Source organism: Bos taurus, chromosome 4 (assembly GCF_002263795.3).
Source record: "Bos taurus isolate L1 Dominette 01449 registration number 42190680 breed Hereford chromosome 4, ARS-UCD2.0, whole genome shotgun sequence".
Classification (NCBI taxonomy): Eukaryota; Metazoa; Chordata; class Mammalia; order Artiodactyla; family Bovidae; genus Bos; species Bos taurus.
The window spans coordinates 96,965,076-96,991,107 of NC_037331.1; the positions used below are offsets into that span (position 1 = coordinate 96,965,076).

The following is a 26,032-nucleotide window of genomic DNA, read 5'->3' on the forward strand; positions in this document are numbered from 1 at the left end:
TAAGGGTGAAGGACCTCTTGGTATTTGTGTTTTACGATTAGTCTGCTTGACTGGAGGGACTTTGTCCTGGTCATCAGTGAGGCACTGCAGTGGCTTCTGGCTTGACTTCTATCTTTCTGAGTTGATAGCATCTCTGCCCAAAGAGTGTTTGCTGATACTGAGAAAGAGAGGCTCAGTTTGATGATTTCACACTTGTTTTAGTAGCCACAGTCTTTTTTTTACCATCCTCATTTTTAAGTAGGCTGGAGTTTAGAGCAAAAGGAAACCACAACAAAAATTTTTGTGTTTATTGTATTAGATAGTTGTCAAGTAAATGTCACATAACTCTGTGTTATGAGTTAGCTTCAATGTGGGGAAGAGAAAGAAAGGACTAAAATCTCTATCTAAGAAAGCCTTTAGTGATACATGGGAGAAGAAAGATTTTGGGAAAAAATGATAGGGAATTTGTTTTCATTGTATAATTGGACAATTTTGTACTGTGAAAGTCCATTCCTTATCACCAAGGAAACACTGATGTTTCCTCATTAATCTTTGCCCATCATTTTTGGCTTTTAATTGCACTTTAGATTATGTACAAAATAAAGGTATGTATATTTCTAAAGTAGAAATGGGGATGATTCAGTTCTCATTGGATTATATTATTTCAGAGCCAAGCAACATGTTGAGAACGTGTGAATATGAGTTGAAATTTTCTTTCTGTTCTCTGCCAAAAGAATGGGATGAAGATTCACTTAGTAAATATTTGTTGAGTGCCAGCTATGTGCTGGTGGTGTTTTAGATACTGAAATCTGTTTTAGATTTCCATATAATGGACAATATCAATCTTTGTACAATCATGGACCTTACATGCTAGTGGGAAGACACAGGAAAACAGATGCTATTTAGCATCATTGATTTAGTCTCTGTATATTAAGTATCTGGTTTGTGCTGAGCATTGCTGTGGGTCCTGGGATATATAAGTGAGTAAAACAGACAAAAATTCCTGTCCTCGTGGAGTTTACCTTCTAGTCAAAGAAGGCAGGCTATAAATGAGTAAGAAAGTATAGCAGATGGTAAAGAAGTGCTTTGCTTAAAAAGAAAAAGAACAGGGCATTGCTCTTTTGAATAGAATGGTCAGGGAGGGCTTCACTGAGGTTATATTCAAGCCAGCACCAGAACAAGGTGAGGGAGAGCCCGGAAAAGAATCGCCAGGAAGAGGGGATATCAGGTACAGAAAGATCCTGAAGCAAGAACATGATTGAAATTTGGGGGAGCAGCAAGATTGGAGCTGGAGCACAGTGGAAAGGAGACGGGGGGAATGGGAGGGAGAGGAGACGGCTGAAGGTTGGGGTGTCTCAGAGTGGGTCAGGTCACGTGAGGTCTCGATCATTGTAAAGGTTTGCATATGAACTCTTGAGTGTGATGGGAAATCATTTTAAGGTTTTAAGCACAAGAATGGCAAGCTGTGTCTAACATTTTAAAAGGGCCACTCTAGCTGCTCTGAGAATAGATTTTATAGGGGGCCAGGGAAGATGAAGATGTCCACATTCATGCTTTGTTACCTTTTAAAGCTTGAGAACATGGAACCGTTTACACTGTTTACAGCTTGGTATTTCACATATGGATTTGTGTTGGTAGAATCTCTGTCCTTGAGGATATATGAGTTGACAGATGGATTTGATTCTTTCCAGATGCCCCAAACTTCTTTATATCAGTCAAGCCCATTTGGAGTTTTTTCAGGATTAAATGTGTAAATGAAATGCCATGTATGATCAGATCAATTATGTGGATAAGTAAAATAGTTGGGCTGTCTTCTTACCATTGTATATATTATTATTGAGTACAAATGAGATGTTACTACATTAGAAAGCTTCAGAATCTATCGGATCTATCAGTGTCTCTTATAATGACTGTTATAGCAACACCAAGAATAGATGAATATGAATGGATATGAGTTGGGGACTTGGGCTGTGTGGGTAGGGATTGTTGGTAGTAGTTGAATTTGAGTGTTTCTCCCATCCTGTACTAAGTAGATGAGAAGACACCAGATTTCTTTAAAGATGCTAAGTACTCATCTAATGCTTATGGAAGCAGGTAGGCTGAAGCTGGGAAAGACTGAAGGTGGGAGGAGAAGGGGACGACAAGATGATATGGTTGGATGGCATCACCGACTCAATGGAAATGAGTTTGAGTAAACTCTGGGAGTTGGTGATGGACAGGGAGGCCTGGCGTGCTGCAGTCCATGGGGTCACAAAGAGTCGGACATGACTGAGTGACAAACTGACTGAGGCTGAAGGGAAAACACAGAAAATTGCCTCTGTTGTGATGTGTGCGCAAACTCTTTACATTTTGCCCCAATTTTGGCTATTCTGTTGGTGCTGAACCAAGCTGTTAAATCATTTTTCTTGCCTGTAATTGGAAATAACCATATGTGAATATTAAAGTGAAGTTGTTAGGGCTTAATCACTGAGTAATGTAACATTCATTATTTAACATTTACATAAAATAATTTTGTGACTTTTTATATGAAAGTATACATTGAATGGTGGAATTAGAGCAAAGCATAACCTTAGTTAATATAAAAAAGAAAGTCACAGGAGAATAAGATGATTTTGGTAGGAAGTTATTTTAAGCCCAGATGTAAGATAGAAAACCCTAGCTGCTCGTATGAGAAAGGGAAAAAATCTAGAAATGTGGGCAAGAATGAGATAGCATCATTGAAAATCTAGGCAGTAGTCTGGGTCATGAATGTGGTCACAGGAACTACAAGGGAACCTTTTCATTAAGTTTAACTGTATCTCTATTTGTGTTCTGTATCCAGACTCAGCAACTCAGAAGGATGGTGTTGCCTTTAGAAAGGGTTGAGTGGAGCCTCTCAGAACTTAAGTCCTTAAATTGGAAGCTGAAAAAACTAGGGCAAAAAGCATGGAAAGTAAGTTTGAGTGTAATTTAAAAAAGATCTTTAGTTCCAAAGGGCTTTTAAGCAGAGCAGTAAGTAGTGTTTCTGAAACTCATTCTTTTGAGATACTATCTATAAGACTGTGGAAGAAGTGGGTTGGACACAAGTAAGGAGGATTCCCATAAAAATTCTTGTATATAGGTTTGTTTTTACTACAAAAAAGAGAAAATGTGATACTTTTAGAAATAAGAATAGTGTTGATTGCAAGATTTCCATTTACCTAGCAAAAAATTCTAGCAAAGGGAATTGCTAGAATTCCCTTGTTTATAGGGAATTTTGCAGGGTATGTCTGGTCTACAGAATCAGTGAGGTGCTTGCACATTTGTTGGACTTTATTACAGATAATGCAATGCGTACACTCAAAGGCCTTCCCCTCCTCGCCTTATCTTATACTTAATCCAAGTTCAATGCTTTTCTGGTTTTAAGACTTTAAAGTTAAGGCCCCCCCCCCACCTCCCCCATGCCTCCATCAGCATCCTGCTCTGTCAGATGCTCCCACCGTGTTGTTCAGAGGCCCCGGTTTGTTTCCTCCTCTCTTGATCTTTCCCAAGGCAGGGCTGCAAAATCTTGAGATACATATATATATATATTTTTTTTCTGCTTTCTGTATCTCACATATCTATTCACAATGACCTGTTGGGCCCTGTGTTCTTTATTTTCTCTTTTTCTAGTAGTCTCTAATTAAAGTGAACTTAGTTCTTAACCATTTATTGAAACTGAAATTCCTGCTAATGAAATTCATTCATTTCTATTCAGCAGGTAATTTGGAGCAACTATAACCTTACTAAAATTCTAAGGAAGCAGAGGAAACTTGTGTTTGAGGAAGAGTTTCTTTACTTGGGTTTTGATGTCACGATTTCAAAAGCTTGACTCTTCATGGATTTATTTAAGGAAGAAACAGAGTAACAGAATTTTTGAATCTTGGCTATCTTGATAAATCAGAATGGAATTAAAATGCTGTCACCACATTTCTAAAAGAACAGGCATTTGAGAAATAAAGGCTTAGGTGGAATATGGTATCTTTCTTACATTTAAAAGATGCCATTCTTACATTTAAAAGGTGCCATTATTCACTGCTGGATATAGCCTTGTTTCTCCCCTCCCTATTTCAAAAATTTTATCTATTGAGCTAGAGTTTGCATACAGTAAAGTGCATTATTTTTAGAGTACAGTTCAATGAGTTTTGCCAAACGTATATATCCTTGAATGTATTTCCATTGTCTCAGAGAGTTCTCTTCTGCTTCTTTACAGGCAATAACCCCCCCCCCCCCCCCCCCCCCGCCTACCTCATCCTGCGTCAAATACTGATTTGAAATCTATTTGCATATATTTTTGTTTCTTCTGGAACGTCAGAATATACACTCTTGCGTCTGGCTTCCTTTGCTCAGCCTTAATGTTGAAATTCATGTTTCTTCCCTTTTATTGCTGACTGGTATTCCCCCCATCACCCCAAGTTTTAAAAGAACATTTCTTGTTAACTGTGACTTTCTGATCAAAAAGCTGAAGCCTCAGGGCAATTTAGTTTTAAAAGTTCTTGTAGCTTCTTATGTCTGCATCTTTGGCTAAATTCAACTTAGGGAATCATTTTGGTGATGTTCATTTTCCACACAGCCTGATGCCATCTCTCCTGCCCCCAAACCCAGCCACACATCCTACCTTCCTTTTTATTTTTCCTCCATTTAGTAAGCAAAAATGAGGAGTGAGCAGATTACATTGTATATATCCTGTATGAAATGCCATAATGGTCTTTTTCCAATCAGAAAGGAGTTTGCCAAGCTTTACTGACAACACTGTAAGTTTATCTCTCACTCTCTTGATCAAGAGCCTAGTTGGGTGTTGTATGACATAAAATTTATTTTTAACTGTTGCCATAGTAACCATTACACACAGAGGAAAAAGCTGAGACGTATAGAACCAAGGTGATATGGGCAGAATATCGGAAATTAGATTTTGATAGATTTCAACTAAGATTTAAAATAGAATGGATTTAATAGCTAGAGTTCTTAACCCAGGGACCAAGAACTCCTAGAGGGATCTAGGAATGGCCTTGAGAAATGTGTTCTAAAAAGTCAAATAAAATCACAAATACTGATTAAAAACCAGCTTTTCCCTACCTCATCCTACCATAAAACTAATTTCATACTTCAGTATGAAATTTCTTTCATTTTTTCCCCCAGATATTTGTATTTCTATATTTCTAAGTAGTAAGCTTATACTACTTTTCTGGATTTTTCTATTTTAGACATTATATGTGTTAATTGCTCAGTCATGTGCAACTCTTTGGGGTCCCACGGCCTGTAGCCCACCAGCCTCATCTGTCCGTGGAATTCTTCTGCCAAGAATAGCAGAGCGGGTAGCCATTTCTTTCTCTAAGACATTGTATATGAGGTTCCAGTTATGGTTCCCCCCCTCAATTTAGTTCACCCATCTCACCTCATCTTCCCTCATCCTTTCTGTATAGTTGTATCCTAGTTTTTGGTTAAATAACTGGTGCTTATTTTATTCAGTTCAGTTCAGTTGCTCAGTTCTGTCTGACTCTTTGCGACCCCACGAACTGCAGCACACCAGGCCTCCCTGTCCATCACCAACTCCCGGAGTCTACCCAAACTCATGTCCATTGAGTTGATGATGCCATCCAACCATCTCATCCTCTGTCAGCCCTTCTCCTCCTGCCCTCGATCTTTCTTAGCATCAGGGTCTTTTCAAATGAGTCAGCTCTTTGCATCAGGTGGCCAAAGTATTGGAGTTTCAGCTTCAACCTCAGTCCTTCCAATGAACACCCAGGACTGATCTTCTGTAGGATGGACTGGTTGGATCTCCTTGCAGTCCAAGGGACTCTCAAGAGTCTTCTCCAACACCACAGTTCAAAAGCATCAATTCTTCGGCGCTCAGCTTTCTTTATAGTCCACCTCTCACATCCATACATAACTACTAAAAAAAACCATAGCTTTGACTAGATGGATCTTTGTGGGCAAAGTAATGTCTCTGCTTTTGAATATGCTATCTAGGTTGGTCATAACTTTCCTTCCAAGGAGTAAGTATCTTTTAATTTCATGGCTGCAGTCACCATCTGCAGTGATTTTGGAGCCCCCAGAATAAAGTCTGACACTGTTTCCATTGTTTCCCCATCTATTTGCCGTGAAGTGATGGGACCGGATGCCATGATCTTAGCTTGTTTTATTCTAATGACATGAATGTGTGCACTGAAGCCATCCAGCATACTGTTTTGTTTGTGTGATATCTTTGTTGTTTTCCTTGGAGTCAGTGACTGGAGAATCACTTGTGTTTGTTTTGCATCAGTGTCCCCCTTTGCTGGATCCTGTGTATGTTCTCGTTTTCCTCTTAATTGATGGAGTGTATCCTTCAGTAGTTGGTGAGATACAGCACAAATGAGGTCTGTCTTTTTGAGAGCTTGCATGTCTGAAAGTGTCTTTATTTTTTTCTTCACACTTGATTGAAAGTTTTTCTGGGAAAGACTTCTTAAGATTTTGAAGAAATATTATTCCTTTGTCTTGTGGCTTTTAACGTTCCTATTGAGATATGTTCTGATTTACAATCCTTTGTGTGGGTTTTTTATTTTTTCTTCCTTTGAAAGCTTTTAGAACTGTATCTTTGTGTTCTTACAAGTCAGGATAAGGTGCCCTGGCTTTGGTCTTTTTTCATTCCATTGTCTTGAACACTTGGCATGCCTTTGCAGTTGGAAAATTCGTGTCTTTTGCTCTGGAACATTTTATCTTTTTTTTTTTTTTTTTCTCCCCTCTCATTTTTCTTCCCCTGGTATTCTTATTTGGACCTGTTGGAGCAATCACACAATTTTCTTTTCTCATCTACTTTCCTTCCTTTGTTTTTCTGTGTCTTACTCTTTGGAGATTTCAAGAGTCTCTTTTAATGTTTATTGGATTTTTTTTTTCCTATCATACTTATAATTTCTAAGAGCTGGTTTTCATTCTCTGAGTTTTTTTTTTTTAAATAGCATCCTATTCTTGTTTCACTGATGTAATATCTTTTCCCCCAAGGGATACTCATCATAGATTTCAAAAATTTCTTTTTCCTCCCTTAGTTTCTGTTTCCCTGCTCCACTCAGCACCTTTTTCTTTTACCTGTCTTCCATATTACAGGCTTTCCTTGACTGTATGGTGATCCTTGGCTGGCTCCATGGGGGAGGGAGGTGTACTGCACAGCTCAGAGCATGTGCTGGGACTTGTCTTGTGATGATTGGGTAGGGACCCAACAGTTTCCTTGCTGGAGCTTCAAATGTCACCATTTATAGGTCTTTTCAGTTGGTTGTTTTTCCCAGGGGAGAGCCATATGTTTCCCGTATCGGGGCTCAGAGTCAAGCTGAGTATTACTGGAGCCAACCCAGCAAGGAGGTTGAGGGTCCAGAGAGGGCTGAGGACCTTCCTTGTTGGTGGGTCCAGTTTGACCCCATCTTCCTGTTTCCTGCTCAGTGCCTGCCTCCCTCCTCCCAGTTGGCTGACATTTCCTGGTCCAGATTCTTTATAGTTCAGTTTCTTCAGATTGTAAACCTATTTGGCCAGGGTTGAGGGGAGGGAATTACACATCTGTGTGGTTTGATGAAGATGTTTGAGGACTCAAAATACTTTCAGCTCTGTACCTTTTTTTTTTGTTTGTTTTTTTGATAAATTGCTACCTATGGGTCTGCTGGCTAAGTTTTTTGGCCGCACTTTGTGGCATGTAGGCTTTTAGTTCCCCAACCAAAGATCAAACCCACAATCCCTGCACTGGGAGCATTGAGTCTCAATCAGTGAACCACGAGGGAAGTCCCTCCACCTTGAATTCTTGGTGCTTCCTTTTCAGTCTTAACAAACCCCACTTGATGCCGTCCATCTTCTTGTCAGTTTCCAAGTATTTCTTGCCATCTTTGCTATTCCCTCCTCTCTGTTCTCTCTTGTCTTAGTATTTTATGCTAAGAAGGAGTTATTTGCCATCTCTTTGGGATTGCAGGAAGAATTAGGTTCATTAGAAACTTCTTTGCCAGATTGTTAAAGAGGTCTATCACTCCCTCAAAAGCTAAGTCATTCTACTATGCTTATCAGGAGAGATTAGAGTGCCCTTACTTAGGGCTCTTTTTACATTGGAGAGTTTGATAAAAGTATGATTTTAAAAAGGATAAAAGTTGCCTTTAAGTTGTAGGATTGGATTAGATACTGTCTCAAGATACCTTCTCATTTTAGCATTCATTCATCCTATTTTCCATGTTTTTTGGAAAGATGTTAAAATTTAGTTTTATACTCATCAAAAAAATAGCGAGTCTGAGTGCCACGACACTAAATATTGTAGAAGAAGATACTTTAATTGTTACAAACATGGTAGACTTTCTAGAGTGATGGGAATGTCCTATACATTAATGAAGGTTTGAATTATGCAGATATGTATGCATTTGCTAAAACTCAAGTGATATCCCTTCATGTACCTCAAACAGAAAACCAAAACTGTAAACAAATATGAAATTCTAACTTAAATAAAGACACATATAAAAGAATATCAAGAGTATATAAAAGTAGTTCTGTAAATTGTGAAAGCTCATGATTTTTACTGTATCATGCTATAAAAATAAAAATTTTTAATTAGGGTAGGAAGTGGAAATACACTTATCCTGAACACTATGTCTACCCCCCTTGCTCCTCTTCTCCTCCTTCGTTATCAAGCTTTGCTTACCGATGCTGGTGCCAAACTGGGCAGATCTATGAGAATGCTGGCAACCGTCTTATTTAATATCTAAAAATCAGAATACATGGCAAAAAATTCTTGGCATGTTTTAATTCTGTTATTTCATGAGTGCCTCCGGATATGTCTGCTCTCCTGGAAGCTGACTTTACTTTCATTTTAGTCAGTTGAGATGAATGTCCAGTTCCTTGGTTATAAAATTCAGCTGAAGTTTTAGACCTCGAAGGATGAGCCAGGTGACTCATCAGCTGAATAGGAAATATGCCAGAAAGAATGGAGAAGGATTAATAGTGTGGTCTCTCAAATTAGTCACTCCCTTTTAGACATCCTAATTTAGGTGTGGAACATCCTATTTTCAGAGTGCTTTGTAGCCTGAGTAATATTTTTCTAGATTACTCAGAGGTTGGTTAGGAGTAATTCTCTCATCTCACAGGAAGGAGAATACAGAGACGTGGAGACCTAAGCAAGTGAATCTGTGTGTTAATCAGGATTAGAATTCCACATGTAGATTAGCCTCAGGAAAACGGGTGGCAGTGAGAACTACGGACTGTTACAGCGGTAATGGTGAAGAATACAAACCACACTGTAGGTTTAGTCTGGCAAGACTTTGCACTGACCCAAGATGGAAACTGTTCTGTTCCAGGTGAAAGAGAATCTGCTTTCATGCAAGATGCTATTGCACTGCAAACGAGATGAGCTTCGGAAGCTGTGGATTGAAGGAATTGAACATAAGCATGTTCTGAACCTGCTGGATGAAATTGAGAATATCAAGCAAGTGCCTCAAAAGCTGGAACAGTGCATGGCCAGCAAGCACTATCTCAGTGCCACGGACATGCTGGTAAGAGCACAGCCCACACTCCTGGGTGTTTCTGCTCAGATAGAAGAGTGCTTCCTTCTGTTCCCTCTGAATTCTGTCCCTCTCAGAGCACATGACAAACTGCCCTCTGGGCATTCATGAGCCCTTGCAGGTGAAGCCTGCCTGGTTCTCTTCCTGGTTTCAGTGTTTGCAGTGGTAGGCTATGGTTATTTACATCGTCTGCCTTGGGAACAATGGCAAGAAGTATGATGGTGAGAAACCAGGACCTGTCATGAATGGTGATGAGAGGTGTTAGTTGGAGTGTCAGAGGAAGATGATTAATGAACCCCATTTTGAAGAATGAAATCTGCATGAGAGAGAACTTTTGGAGATTTCTGAACTGTAGGTTGCACAAATTCTGTGAAAGAATGTTTAGCCTGTATCTTCGTCCTCTCTGCTACTTTCTGAATTAGAAGTGAAAATTCAAGAGAGGGTTGCAGCTGGTGGTACACGTGGCTGAGAGTCAGGATAATGAATAAAAAATTAAAAAAAATACAAATCTTGCTTCCTAAAAACCTTAACCTTCCAGGGCCTGTGGCTCTGAACAGGAGCTGCTTATTCTACCTCCTCCTCCCACACCAACTCCCCTGTATCCTTCTAACAGTTGTCTGGGGATGACAGAAACTCTCAGAAGCAGATGGACTGTATTTGGATTTTCTTTTCCACGATAGGTGAAGGTCCCTTATCTTTGTTTCAACAAATTAGATTGCCTGCAACTCTGGGAAGAAAAAAACCCAAAACACTGAGAGGAATTAGTGGGAGCAAAACAGGTTAAATCCTCTAAGTGGTTCTAATTCATTCTGACTTTCAAGAAGAATTTTGCTCGAAGTCTGTCTTAAGGTTTAAAGGAAACTTGATAACCAAGAGATGAGATGTGCCATGATATTCTCTCATATATTAAAACCTGGTTATGTGATAGTGAATTTCCACAGTGGAAGGAAGTTAATTATGGTCTTTTCTTCAGAGTGGCAAAATATCTTTATAGTATCTTTATAGTGTCATCTTCCTTAATAATGACTATATGGTGTCCAATAAAAAATTTACTTGCCTCTCAGCTTTACTGTTGGTTTATGTTAGGACGGCATGCGTGCAATGCAAGGCCAGCGCTTCAGTCACATTCGACTCTTTGTGACCCCATGGACTGTAGCCCGCCAGGCTCCTCTGTCCGTGAGATTCTCCGGGCAAGAACACTGGAGTGGGTTGCCATGTCCTCTTCTAGGGGATCTTCCTAATATAGGGATCGAACCCACGTCTCCTGTCTCTTCTGCATTGGCAGGTGGATTCTTTATCCACTGAGCCACCTGGGAAACTCAGGAAGGCATATATGTACTAAATATTCAAGACTCAGCAGTCAGAATGGATAAGCTTATATATACATATATATATTTGTGTAGCATATATACGTCTATTTGAACCATGATTTTTTGTACTGGGCCTGTTTTTAAGTTAGTGCCATATATTAAAAATAGGTTGTTAATGTTTATTTTGCTGTTACGTTCATTTTAGGATTTCAGATTTTAGGACTAGCCTTTATTCCTCAAGGGCTAATTTATTTAAGAGCTAATTAATGATACCATATATTTTTTTTGAACTTATTTTCTTAAGGACCTCATTAGATATTTCTGTAAATTCTGAGTTCTAAGTTGCAGAAATTCAGCTCTAGCTAGCTTAGGTAAGAGAATTGCTTTACCCATGTAGCCAGTCTGCTAAAAGAACAGGCATCTATGTTGAAGGCCATCTATATGGTCTTCCTGCATTAAAAAATTTTTTTTTCTATAGACTTTCTTCCACATGTGGGCAGAGTTTTGGTGTTTGGGGAAAAAGAAGGTTTGTAAGCTATTATGTTACAATTTCCAGCTGAAAATAATCTTCTAATTCAGAAATATGAGCGTAGGATCTATTGGTCACCTTGGATACTGTGATTGTCAGTTCTAAGTAAAACTGTGTGATTGAGGGACATGGGAGACATGGGGAGTTGGTTAAGAAGAAAGGGCAGTCACCTCTAGAAAAGAGTGAAGGTGAGAGAATTCTCAGAAGTTCCTCTTTTTGTCTGTTTGTAGTTCTTCACTCTGGATACTAATTTTTTGTTAGATGGATTGTAAATATCTTTTCCCAGTTGGTAGTATCTTTTTGTTGATGGTGTCTTTTATTAAACAGTTTTAAAATTTAATTCAACAATGTTTTTCAGTCTTTTTTTCCTTTGTTATATGACTTCTTTTGAGAAATTTTTTTTTATCCCACTGTCACAAAGAGAATTTCTTATACTGTTGTCTTTAATCCACTTAAAATGTATATGGCATGAACTAGAGATCTGATTTTACCTTCAGTATAGCTGCTTGGCTCAAGCCATTTATTGAATTCATTTCCTGCTGGTTTATAATTCTACCTTGGTCACATACCAAGTTTGCATATGTGCATGGGTCTGTTTCTGATCTCTCTATTTTGTTGGTCTTGTCTGTATCTGCACCAAAACCATGCTGTTTTAATTACTATAATTTTAAAATATATCTTGATAGCAGGTGAAGACATTCCCTCACTTTGCTATTCAGAACTATGCTATTCTTGACACATTTTATTTTTTAATTTTACTCTTTACACACTTATTGTTTATCTTCACACGTTTGTTATTTTACTCTTCCATAGGAATTTTAGTGTCCGCTTGTCAGGTTCCATTAAAAGCATGAGAGGAACTTTTAAAAACACTTTTTGGCCATGCTCTGCAGCATGTGGGATTGTAGATCGCTACCAGGGATGGAACCCCGTGTCCCTTGCATAGGAAGTGTGGAAACTTAACCGCTGGACTGCCGGAGAAGTCCCAACATGATGACATTTTGATTAAATTTAGGAGAGTGTCTTCTTTGTAATATTGTCTTTCACAGTTGTAATGTTGTGAACAGGCTATCTCTCATTTATTAAAGTTTCAATTTATGTCCTTTATAATAATAATGCTTAGTAATGGACTCCTTCAGCGACACTACATGTATTTGTTAGTTGTACTTCTGATTGTCAGCTTCTGGTTGCTTTTTAAAGCAGTGGCTCTTACCATACATTTCTTTAAACCTAATCTTCATCCTTCCTACTTGGAAAATGATGATTTATTCTTTAAGACGTGGCTCAAATTTCATCGAGTTTCTGAATGCCCTAGGTGATTAGATACTTATCTTATTTTTTAAAAAATGAATTATTATATATTCATTGTAGTATTAATGCTTAACATGAGTAAATTTATTTCCATAAGCTGCGTGTATTTCACAGGAATATAGTTGCTTTTGTTTGTATGGTAGGTCGTTAAGGGCAAGGACTATGTCTTACCTATTTTTGTCTACCCTGTACTTAGCATAATGCACTTTACATAGAGTTCACTGATGATTAGCCAAATGGGTAGCTCTGTGGAAGACTGTCTTACCAATAAATAGAAAAGGGCACTTCCTTTCTACAAGCTCGGGTCTGACTTTTTCCCTCTGATTTGTGGCTTTTGTTAATCTTTTTGTTTTCTTAATGGCAAAGTTCTCTCGTTCCTAACCTTTCCTTTCTACAGTGTTTAAATGAACAACAAAAGCATAATTATAATACTAGCTAATATGTATTGAGCCCTCACTATGTGCTGGTACCATTTTAGACACTGAATTCTTACAATACTCTTATGAGAGAGAGGTTTCTGATGTCCTCTCCATTTTCCAGATAAGGTAGTTGCTTTGCATGACCTGGGGGGTTAGCATTTCCTAACATACAATGAAGATTTCATGGAGGTGGGATTTAAGATGTGCTTAAAAAGTTGGAAATATTCTTCAGTTTGCCTTTTGTATGTGAAAAAATGGTAAGGTCTATAATTGCTTTTTTATTGGACTTCATATGAGAAAATAATCACATTGCTTTTCCCCGTGGTTATGTGCTCTTAGAAGTAAAATCTACTTAAGGCATCTCAAGAGTCCAAATGAAAATCTTTGCTAAAAGACATCACAAGAAAGTGAAGGCAGGACAGTCTAGTCTTTCAAACCCCTCTGATTTCCTTGGATCTTTTTATCAAAAGATTTTGCATTTCCATTTTAAGGCAGGTGCAGATGCCCAATAATTTAATCCTTCCTCAGGTTAATAAATCCAGAGTAAATAAATCAGTGGTGACCCACAGATCGTGTCAGCTCCTGCAATTCCTGCTTCACCATCAGAGTGGGCTGATGGCTACAGATGCGGCTTCTAGATGGGATATTTATTTCTTTTGATATGATAACCCGAGTATTGCATAAAATAATTAAATTGTCATGACAGGGGATGTCTGCAAATAGGCCTGGCCTTTTGTTTCCTCTTTCAAGGTAAACAGCTGCTGTTAGCTTATGAAAAGCTAAAAGTGATCCAGCAAGAAGCCTGTATCCGTCATGTTGAAATCAGAGACTTGATTAATATTGTAGCCTGTAGCTTTGTGATATGTACGGTTTAAATTAGACCTCTGCAGTCATTGTGCCGGGTTGATGCAAGCACATTAATGACATAATTTCTGGTTGCTGCATCACATTTCTGCAGTCTGTCCTTTGTATTCCACTCACATTAATTGAAGTAATTTTGCCAGTGAAGCGTGTTTCAAACCTCTGCATTTAAATTGAAATTTTAATTCCCTTATTGTCTTGAAAAGACGGCTGAAGATGCCTTGTTACAGGTTTCATTATCACTCAAAACACTCCAGCTGCTGGTTCTAATGTACAATGACTGATTAATTCTGGGAAGAATTATTAATATAAGAATAGCAGCTTCTTTCCAGTGGCGTGAGCCAACCAGGAAGGTATTTCATGATAGTTAATATTTTTACAAACTATTTTTTTTTTTTTTAAGGAGAGTTTTGGGTGGAAGTCTGCATCAAACTGAAATTGCACAGATGAGCTTTGAAAACCACTTACACAAGTTCTGATTTATCAACCTATAGAAGTAAATTCATAATTGCATTCAATCAGTGGAAACCAAGCTCGTGCGAGTAGTTTTGAAGCACTTTAGCTGACAGTCACAAGGCTTGTGACTAAAATAATTTTTTCATTTCTAAGGCTTCCTGAGATTGTAGAGATTTTGAATGTATCGTGATCATTTTGTCTTTTTTATTTATAACACCTTTTTAAAAAGAATCTATAGCTGTATAGCCAGATAGGGATTGTTAACGATAATTATAATAGCATATTTATGTTGGCTGCCTTCTTAGAGGTCCCAGAGTGCTTTGCTGAGAGAATGGTATGGTGGAATTATTTCACTTACCCTATGAAATTGTGCCCACATTTGGGATAAAGAGAGTAAAACAGCTACTTAATTGCATAGTTTTCAAAGATCCTATGATAAAAATAACTCTATTTGTCATATTTTTAGTTTTCAAGATCCTTTGCAATTGTTGGATAACATTCAAGGCTGTGAATGTGAGCATGGGGCTTCCTGGGGGTCAGGTGGACCTGGGCTTGAATCCCAGCTTTGACTTTTACTAGCTGAATGCCTTGGGGCTAATTATTTAATTTGGCTTAGCTGAAAGTTGGAATTGAGAATAATTGAATGCCCTCAGGGTTGTTGAAAGGATTAAATGAAATATTAAGCTATTGGACTTCCCTGGCGGTTCAGTGGTTAAGACTTCACCTTCCCCTGCAGGCAGTGTGGGTTCGATCCCTGATGAGGGAGCCAAGATCCTACATGCCTCATGGCCAAAAAAAACAGAACATAAACAACAGAAATAGTAAGCTATGTATGTAAAGTACACCAAGTATCCATAGTAAGACCTTAGAAATGCTGTTTGTAATTAATTTGTTTACTGATACTGTAAGAAAGGATGTGGTGATCGCTACCATGTTAGACAGTCAAAAACCAGTCTGAGGTGGACTTGTTTTGAGCTAAGAGTTGAAGTGGGACTAAGTTAGGCAATTCTGATTCCTTTTCTTCTTGCCCCGAGTGAAAGACCACTCCACATTTTATATGGTCAAGGAATCCCTGCAGGCAGAGAGAGAATTTTTCTCAGAACACACATCTTTTCTGCTCTAACACATGCATGGTTGGATGACCAAGACCTCAAAGTTCTAGACCATGTTTTCAGGATCTTATGTGAACAAATTCCAGATTGTGTTATCAGTCACCTCTTAAGCCTACATCAAGAATATGCTCAATGGGTACCCACTGACTGTCCAGTGGTAAACAGTGTAATTTGTTGGTAAGCTACCCAGGATCAGTTTGTTGCAAAATCTAGTCTTAGGTGACCAGGTGTGTTAATCTGTTGGGTATTGTAGTCAGATGTAGGCCAGTTCACTTTCAGAGGATGCCTATCAAAAGTATTGACTTCCGTTGACTTTAGTATTAGAGTTGTTGTTCTTTCTGTCACTGCTTAGATGGCAGGACCAGTGGGCCAGTGAAGTTGGTCCCGTTGGTGCCAGTAAACCTGTGTCATTAGCAAATAACTCTATTCTCATTTTATGGATAGGCAAGGGGTGATCATGCTTCCATTATAAAATAATGTACAAGTAAGACACAAGGGGCCAAAATGCATATCCCCTTACGTGGCTTGAAAGTTTCTGAGATCTCACAGGACTGTTTTTTTCTCTCCTGAGTCTACAAGTGGTATTGAGATGAAAGCACTATGGCTATCAGGAGCTGAAACATTCTAGAGAACTTACTGGATATAACGTGAAGTGGTTCAGTGCCTGCAAAATGTTTCAGTATTCCATATAGATTTCTGTACAACATGATAAAAACAAATGTATCCGTGATCAATAATGAAATAGCCACCATTAAAACCCATCTGTTCCTAGTGTAGAATATTGATCTTAAAAACTGATGCCAAGATTCTATACTAATAATTGATCAGCAAAGAATTTGGCACGTGTTTTGATAGATGGACAAACGAATATGACAATCCCGTTGTTGGTACGTGGATCTGTGAAGGTGACCTTAACCTTGAAGGAGCTTACATGCTAGTAGAAAGAGACAGATGATGAGGAAGTAAACAGCATCTCATATCATGATCGGTACCACCAGAGTTCCAGGAATCCAGGGGCTGGGAGTGGGGAAGTATGGTTTGCTATTAATATTTTAATAGGCCGGTCAGCCGTAGCTGCTTTCAGCTCTCTTTGGGAACCCTGAATTGAAACACCTACATCTAATTTTCTTGGCAAAAAGATTAAGGAAAAGCTAAAAATAAAGTTAGTAAATGAATAACCTTGGTTTTTGGATCCCTAATTAAGTAAGTAGTTTTACTGTGGCAGCAGCATTTTTCTCCTGGAAAGTAAAAGTACAGGCTTTGTAGTAACTATTTTTCTCACTCATTGACCTTTTAATTTATTTTATTTTTTATTTTTTATTGGAGTATAACTGCTTGAGTGTATTTTGATGGTTTATGCTCTGCAACAATGTGAATCAGCTCTATGCATGTATCCCTTCCGTCTTGAGCCTCCCGTGTCCCCCTCTCCCACCCCCATCCCGCCCATCTAGGTGATGACTGAGCGCTGGGCTCAGCTCCCTGTGCTATATGCAGCTGTTTCCCACTAGCTGTCTACTTCACACGTGGTAGTGTATATATGTATATTTCAGTCCTACTCTCTCCAGTTGTCTCACTCTCCCCTTCTGCCCCGTTGTACACATGTTCGTTCTTCACAGCTGCGTCTCTGTTCCTGCCCTGCAAATAGCCTGTACCATGTTTCTAGAGCCTATATGTATGTGTGAATATGCAATATTTGGTTTTCTCTTTCTGACTTCCCTCTGTATGACAGACTCTGGGTCCATCCACATCACTGCAAATGACCCAATTTTGATCCTTTCTGTTACTTAAGTAATATTCCATTGTGTGTGTGTGTGTGGGGGGGTGGGTATTTACCCCTGCCCTTTTAATTTATGTTTGATTTTGAAGGCTGGGGTTTTTAAAAGCCACACTGTTTGATAGGCACTGGCTTATTGTAGTAGCTTCCCTTTTCTTTTGCTTTGCTTTTTGTATCTGCTTTTAATTTGCCTCTTTTAAAGCACATAGAAACTGTGTGTTGTTTCACTAAACCTCATCACGTTCAGCAGTTTTCAATTGGCTCACTTGGCTGTAGGGCAGTGGTTCCCAAACTCTGTACATCAGGGAATCCTTTAGGAACCCTAAAGCCCAGGTTGCACCCTAGGCTTGAAATCTCTGGGGATGGGACAGTAACTTCTGTAATTGTTGGCATTCTCCAAGTGATTCCAATGTTTGGACAGGTTTGGAACCAGTGATGTGGTTTATAGCCTATGCTGTAAAACAGACCAAAACCAATTGTCCTTGACTTCATTTAACACTTGCTCTAAGTAGTAGCTGGAAATAAAATATTTGTGTTAAGACAGACATCACGTGGCAATATTCATGTGTATGTAGACATGTTGAAGGTTGACTAAAAGTTACTTGTTGCTTTCCTCTAGTGCAGCTTTCAGATAGAGCTGATGCGTATCAGGCTCTTATTCTGATTTTGTAGCCTGATTATTTGGTCAATGTGAGTTTTGTTTACTGGGTAGATTAGACGCTCTCCAGAGTTGAGCTGACTTGGAACTTTTTAGAGCTGTCATTTTGGTGCTCTGACTTCTGTATCTTTACTGTGCGTTCTTTCTTATCTGACTTATTGCTGGGATTTAATGGATTGAAATTGGGGCCCACATTTATTGACAGGTGGTGGCTATGTCCAGCATGGTATAGTAAAACCAAAAATGGGTTGAAAAGCCAGAACTTCTTAATTCTAGTCCTGACCCAACAATTTATCAGTTTTGTGAGGTTAGACAAACGCATTGCTTGCTTTCTTCCAGTATCCTCTTCTGTAGAGGAATACTTAACCTGTCTATATTATAAAGTGGTGGTGAGAATAAAAATGAAATTTTGTACATGTGAAGTACTTTGTGAAATGGAAGGCAATATACAAATCTGTGGTGTAGGGAGCATGATTGTTATCACTATCACACAAAAGAAAGTGAAAGTGAAGTCGCTCAGTTGTGTCCTTGTGACCCCATAGACGGTAGCCTACCAGGCTCCCCCGTCCATGGGATTTTCCAGGCAAGAGTGCTGGAGTGGATTGCTATTTCCTTCTCAGGGGATCTTCCCGACCCAGGAATCGAACCCGGGTCTCCCACATTGCAGGCAGACGCTTTACCGTCTGAGCCACCAGGGAAGCCCACTATCACACAAGGCTGGGTGAAAAGAAAAAGTTGTAGTCCCAGGCTTGTCCTGTTAAGCAGCATTTCTCTCCTGGTACTGCCGTTACTGATGCATACCTGTTATAAGCAGATGAACTGTAATTGTACACGCTTATGTGTATGCACTTCAGGTCTGTAGGAGGAGTGATCTCAGTCAAGAATAACACAAAAGTGCTTTGCTGTCTTTGTCTGTAGGGACTTGTTGGAGCAGGATTTTGATGGGTAAGTCTGTGGCTAGCTGGGGACCCTGTGCGTGTGTCAATGGTGGCAGATGGCAGTGCTTGTCGTCTTTGGGATCCCTCTCTCAACCTGATGGTGGCCTGAGAATGCTGATTGGCAGTTTTGGTTGGCTTTGACAAGATAGGGGGAACTTGCCAAGGAAGTCTATTTTCCCTGAGATTCATCCCAATACCAATTACTTATGGTTGCCTACCTCCATTTTTTAAAAACACATTCACCTGTAGTTTATTTTGGTTTTTCTCAATAGAAAAGCACATCATCACATCTGCAAACAATAGGATTTTTGCTTTAGCCCCAAACTTCTGATTTCTTACAACTTTTTGTTCTCACATATTGGCTAAAACAGCCGTTGTTGTTGCTTAGTCACTAAGTCGGGCCTGACCCTTTGTGATCCCATGCACTGTAGCATGCCAGGTTCCTCTGTCCTCCACTTTCTCCCAGAGTTTGCGCAGATTCATGTCCATTGAGGTGGTGATGCCATCCAACCATCTTATCATCTGCCGCCCCCTTCTCCATTTACTCTCTATCTTTCCCAGCATCAAGGTCTTTTCCAGTGAGTTGACTCTTTGCATCAGGTGGCCAAAGTGTTGGAGCTTGAGGTTCAGCATCAGTCCTTCTAATAAATATTCAGGGATGATTTCCTTTAGGATTGACTGGTTGATCTCACTGCTGTCCAAGGGACTCTCAGAAGTCTTCTCCAGCACCAGAATACAAAAGCATCAATTCTTCAGTGCTCAGCCTTCATGCTAAAAGATGGTGCTGTGAAAGTGCTGCACTCAGTATGCCAGCAAATTTGGAAAACTCAGCAGTGGCCATGGGACTGGAAAAGGTCAGTTTTCATTCCAATCCCAAAGAAAGGCAATGCCAAAGAATGCTCAAACTGCCGCACAGTTGCACTCACCTCACACGCTAGTAAAGTAATGCTCAAAATTCTCCAAGCCAGGCTTCAGCAATACGTGAACAGTGAACTTCTGGATGTTTAAGCTGGATTTAGAAAAGGCAGAGGAACCAGAGATCAAATTGCCAACATCCACTGGATCATTGAAAAAGCAAGAGTGTTCCAGGAAAACATCTATTTCTGCTTTATTGACTATGCCAAAGCCTTTGACTGTGTGGATCACCACAAACTGTGGCAAATTCTGAAAGAGATGGGCATACCAAACCACCTCACCTGCCTCCTGAGAAATCTGTGTGCAGGTCAAGAAGCAACAGTTAGAACTGGACATGGAACAACAGACTGGTTCCAAATCAGGAAAGGTATACGTCAAGGCTGTATATTGTCACCCGGCTTATTTAACTTATATGCAGGGTACATCATGAGAAATGCTGGGCTGGATGAAGCACAAGCTGGAATCAAGATTGCCGGGAGAAATATCAATAACCTTAGATATACAGATGACACATATGCAGAAAGCAAAGAAGAACTAAAGAGCCTCTTGATGAAAGTGAAAGAGGAGAGTGAAAAAGTTGGCTTAAAACTCCACATCCAGAAAACAAAGATCATGGCATCCAGTCCCATCACTTCATGGCAAGTAGATGGAGAAACAGTGAAAACAGTGGCAGACTTTATTTTTTTGGTCTCCAAAATCACTGCAGATGGTGACTTCAGCCATGAAGATGCTTACTCCTTGGAAGAAAAGTTACGACCAACCTAGACAGCATATTAAAAACCAGAGACATTGCTTTGTCGACAAAGGTCCGTCTAGTCAAGGCTATGGTTTTTCCAGTGGTCATGTATGGATGTGAGAGTTGGACTGTGAAGAAAGCTGAGCGCCGAAGAATTGATGCTTTTGAACTGTGGTGTTGGAGAAGACTCTTGAGAGTCCCTTGGCCTGCAAGGAGATCCAGCTAGTCCATCCTAAAGGAGATCAGTCCTGGGTGTTCATTGGAAGGATTGATGCTGAAGCTGAAACTCTAATACTTTGGCTACCTGATGTGAAGAGCTAACTCATTTGAAAAGACCCTGATGCTGGGAAAGATTGAGGGCAGGAGGAGAAGGGGACGACAGAGGATGAGATGGTTGGATGGCATCACCGACTCAATGGACATGAATTTGAGTGAACTCCGGGAGTTGGTGATGGACAGGGAGGCCTGGTGTGCCGCAGTGCATGGGGTGGCAAAGATTCGGACACAACTGAGCTGACAGCCTTTTTCATGTTACAGCTCTCGCATCCATACACGACTACTGGAAAAACCATAGCTTTGACCATACCGACCTTTGTCAGCAAAATGATTGTCTTTGCTTTTTAATATGCTGTCTAGATTTGTCAGTCACTGTCTACAGTGATTTCTGCTTCACCCCAAATTCTATCTCCAAATCTTGATTTGGCACCTGTGTGTGGAGAGCCTAAACTTTGGTTAACAATGAGAACTGAAGATGAACAGATCATAAGATTAGGAAGAAAGAAGGATTTTTTTTTGGAGGGGGGGGCTTTTCCATAAACAATTACAATCCTTATCTTACAAGATCTTAGGTATAGTTTAATTTCATTAGGAAAGTGATTGTTGACAGAGCTCTTAAAAGTCCATTTAGAAAAAAATAAGGCTCTAAATATGGCATTATGCATCAGAAGCCTGAAATAACTTTGGACTTGAAATTCTACTTCTTGAATGTTAAGTAAAGAATTCAGAATTTTAATTGTGAGGTGTTCCAAAATATATATATACAAGGATAATTATCACAATAAGATTTATGGAAGTAAAAATAATTAGCAATTACTTAAGAGGGAGTTGGTTTAAGTCATTTATGGAATATTCATATTATGGACTAGTATGAAAACACTAAAAATCATGTTTGGTGATGGGTGGATATTCCCAGTATATTGCCAAGTGGGGAAAAAACATATTGGAAAGTAACTGTTTTTTTGTAAGAACTTTGTGTGGAAAAATAATTGGTGTCAGGTTAAAATTTATAACTTTATCTGACTGGATATGGATCTTTCCTGTTTGGTTTTTCTGTTTTTCAGGTTTTTTTGATTGTGCATCTATTACTTTTGTAATTTTAAAGAAGAATAAAGATAAAGAATAGATATTTGGGCCCCACCTTTCTTTTTTTTAATCTGTAAAATTGGAGTGGGGCCTCAATCTTAACAATTTTTAAAGGCCTCTTAAAATAGAAAATTCTTGCTGCTACTGCTAAGTCGCTTCAGTCGTGTCCAACTCTTTGCGACCCCATAGACGGCAGCCCACCAGGCCCCACTGTCCCTGGGATTCTCCAGGCAAGAATACTGGAGTGGGTTGCCATTTCCTCCTCCAGTGCATGAAAGTGAAAAGTGAAAGTGAAGTCGCTCAGTCATGCCCAACTCTTAGCGACCCCATGGACTGCAGCCTACCAGTCTCCTCCATCCATGGGATTTTCCAGGCAAGAGTACTGGAGTGGGGTGCCATTGCCTTCTCCGAGAAAATTCTTAACCTTTCATTTTTCAGATGCTGTCATTCTGTGCTAATGGGATGGATATCTTAGAAGACCTGGTTCCCAGTCTTTACAAGAGGAAAAAAAAAGATTGGCTTTAATAAAATATAAGAATTAGATGTGGTAGAATGCTCTAATGTTTAAGAAAAAGCAAAAATAAGGGAGGACCTTCAGGAAAGGTTAAATATACTTTTAAAGACTGGTGTGCTTTTATTTGGCTTCCCTGGTGGCTGACAGTAAAGAATTCCCCTGCACTGCGGGAGACCTGGGTTCAGTCCCTTGGTAGGGAAGATTCCGTGGAGGAGGGCATGGCAACCCACTCCAGTATTCTTGCTTGGAGAATCCCCATGGACAAAGGAGCCTAGGGTTGCAGAGTCAGACATGACTGAGCAATTAAGCACAGTGCATCCTTCTATTTATTTATTTATTATTTAGCTGTGCAGTCTTAGTTGCCACGTGCAGGATCCTTAGTCGTGGCCTGCAAACTGTTAGTTGTGGCCTGTGGGGTCTAGTTCCCTCCCTGACTAGGGATCAAACCTGGGCCCTCTGCATTGGGAGTGCAAAGTTTTAGCCACTGAACCACTAGGGGAAGTGCCTCTGTATGGTCTTAGAACAAGCCAGTGTTTCATGGCAGTCATAGGATGACTAAGATCATGACATCCGGCCCCATCCCTTCTGGGCAAATAGAAAGGGAAAAAGTGGAAACAATGACAGATTTTGTTTTCTTGGGCTCCAGAATCACTCCTGCTGGTGACTGCAGCCATGAAATTAAAAGATGCTTGGTCTTTGGAAGGAAAGCTATGACAAACCTAGAGAGCATATTAAAAAGCAGAGTCATCACTTTCCTGTCAAAGGACTGTCCAGTCAAAGCTATGGTTTTCCAGTAGTCACGTAAGGATGTGAGAGTTGGACCATAAAGAACGCTGAGTGCCAAAGAATTAATGCTTTTGAGTTGTGCTTGAGAAGACTGTTGACAGTCCCTTGGACTGCAAAGAGATCAAACCAGTCCATCCTAAAGGAAATCAACCCTGAATATTCACTGGAAGGACTGATGCTGAAGCTCCAGCACTTCGGCCACCTGATGTGAAGAGCCGACTCACTGGAAAAGACCCTCATGCTGGGAAAGATTGAAGGCCAAAGGAGAAGAGGGTGGTAGAGGATGAGATGGTTAGACAGCATCACCGGCTCAGTGGACATGAATTTGAGCAAACTCTGGGAAATAGTGAAGGATAGGGAAGCTTGGCATGCTAGTCTATGGGTTCACAAAGAATTGGACAACTTAGTGACTGATAAACAGCAGACAGGATGAGATCTTTCATGAAGCTGGAAGGTACATTTGATCTCTTTTGAATTTTGTTTTCTAAGGTCTATTTGAAGATTCTTTACAGGAGAAATTCACAAGAAAAAGGCCTTTTCTTTGATTTTACAGGTCCTCCTCCCTTCTTCACTTATCAATAACTTCATCTCATTTGCTTTATCCTGTAAATTCCATTATCTCCCCAGCAGTCTATTGCATTAAGCCTTTAGTACCTAATATGGCCTCATTTACATTGACACGTGCTTGACCTCAGCCCCTGTCCTCTCTTTGTTAATGCGCTGACAAGCACTGATATTTCTCTGGAGCATTATCATTTGGCTGTTAGCTCAGCTAATAACAGCCCTTCATTTGAACTGATGAAAGTTTATTAAATAAAAACATGCAATAGCCCTGGCAGTAATGAAGGGAGAGCGGAAGTAGCCAGCACCCTGTTCGTAGTGGTGAGAGCCTGCTGAGTCTGCGTTATACGTATCGGGTTTCCTGAGGGAAAAGAAGGGGCACTTGAATGGGGCTGATCAATAGTATTAATATGTTAGCGGACTGACTTTAAGAATGGGCTTTTTCTGTGGCCTGATTTGATCGTTGTTGATTGGCTATAAGCAGGGGAGTTAGTGGGGAGAAAACATGTGTTCTTGCTCCAGGCACTCGGCCTTGCCCTTTGCAGCTTTCTTGGGAAGTCCGTCTTAAGTACCAAACTGCCAATTAGCCCTAAGGCCTTCAGTCAGAGGCCAGACTGAACCCTGGGGAGCTGAACCCTTCTCAAGAGTCGCCAGTGAAGCTGGGATCAGGGATTCTGGTTTTCCGCTGAATTCCTAAGACCCCCTGAAACTGCCACAGTAGCCTGAGCCCTTTATTCTCCCTTGTATGTCATATACTTTTGTGTGCAGAGCGTGCTAAGTGCTCAGTCGCTTCAGTCATGACCGACACTTTGCGAGCCCTGGACTGCAGCCCACCAGGCGCCTCTGTCCATGGGATTCTCCAGGCAAGAATTCTGAGAGGGTTGCCATTTCCTTCTCCAGGGGATCTTCCAGACTCAGGGATCAAATATGCATTTCTTACATCTGCATTGGCAAGCGGACTCTTTACCACTAGTGCCACCTGGGAAGCAAGTCTAAGCCGTCCTCTCCTTAGGCCCTGTGTGGTGGTTGGTGTTGTGCTTTAAACACAAATGAGCAGATGACGTTTATACCTAAAAAGTGTAAATTCTATTATCGTTTATATTTAACAGGTAAGATTTTTGTGAACAGAATCCTTTGGGATCACATACTTCTCTGTTTTCTGTCCTATAGGTATAATACGATACTATATTCTGCAAGTAAAATTGTCCCTAGTTCCTCTGTGCGGCTAAATATCTATTAGGACTATAAGGACTGCAACATTCTACAAACAGTTCAGTGCTTTCCTGGGTGCATCAAGGCTTTCAGACTGGCTCCTTAATCTATTAGATTGAACCATATGAAACAGCCAATATTTGATCATTTTTGACTGGTAAAAACAGTAGTTCCATATGGTTCAAATTTCAAACTAAGACATGAAGTCCTGGTGACTCTTATTTATTTAATGTGTGCTTGGTTTCTTTTACCAGTTTCTGTCTGATAAAATCTCTACTTTGGGAAATATGGTACAGCTAAATGGGAATGTTTGGTAAATGAATGGTGAGAAACATCTCTGCTTGTGTTGAGGTGGGTGTGAAGCATATTTCATCCACACTAAGACTTCTTGGGTCCATCTGGGATCCCATAAGCCCATGGGGAATTCGGGGTGGAGGACTCTTGAGGAACAGGGCTTGAAGACACCAGTTTGCCTTCCCACAGTTCAGGGGCCCAGTGGTGCAGACTGGTGACCTGGGTACTGAGTAAATCTTGGGTCCCAAGGCATGTTTCTTTTGTTCATAGCCAGAGATTTTTGGTGTTATTTAGTTGAGACTGTTTAGACTTGTATCTTATATACTTGTGGGCAGGGACAAAATCAATTCTCTGGAATAGTCTAATTTTATATCTTACTATTACATCTGTAAGTTGGGCCACAGTAACATTTTCAGAATGGTTATATTGTTTAACTAGAAAAATGCTTCTGTAAGGAAGACTTACTGACCTATTGGAAAGTGATAGAACATTTTGGAACCATGTAATTGTCAGAGTCCTGAAGGAAATACTTCTTTTGGACTCAACAGAGGCAACACATTTGTCTCTTTTAGGTAACACTGTTGTCAAAATAATCATTTTTATTAGCTAGCAGATGGTTTAGTTATCAGGTTGGATTCTTTGGCTTGTATTTAAAAGGCTTTTCTTTTTGTTGTTGTTGGTTTGCTTTTGTTGTTTGGCTTGAACCTTAGTTCTGTTTAGAAAGTTGCTATTGTCATTCATCTTTGTGTATCTCACTTCTCCCAACCAGAAAAATAAATATCAGTGGTTTCTTTCTCAGCCTTTTTTTTCA

At 39.9% G+C, this 26,032-nt stretch overlaps 1 protein-coding gene across 6 annotated transcripts in view; it reads left to right on the forward strand.

Moving 5' to 3' along the window:
* EXOC4 (exocyst complex component 4) overlaps positions 1-26,032 on the forward strand; it is an 806,015-nt gene that overhangs the window by 24,992 nt on the left and 754,991 nt on the right. For 5 of the 6 annotated variants that reach the window (XR_009494158.1, XM_059885681.1, XM_059885683.1 and 2 more), the window contains exon 3: positions 9,270-9,464. The exons of the other annotated variant lie outside the window; for it this stretch is intronic. Coding sequence is in view for 4 of the 5 variants with exons in the window: in XM_059885681.1 (XP_059741664.1) it covers positions 9,270-9,464 (195 nt within the window). In the remaining variant the exon portion in view is untranslated. The remainder of the gene's footprint in view (positions 1-9,269; positions 9,465-26,032) is intronic. 6 annotated transcript variants of the gene reach the window in all.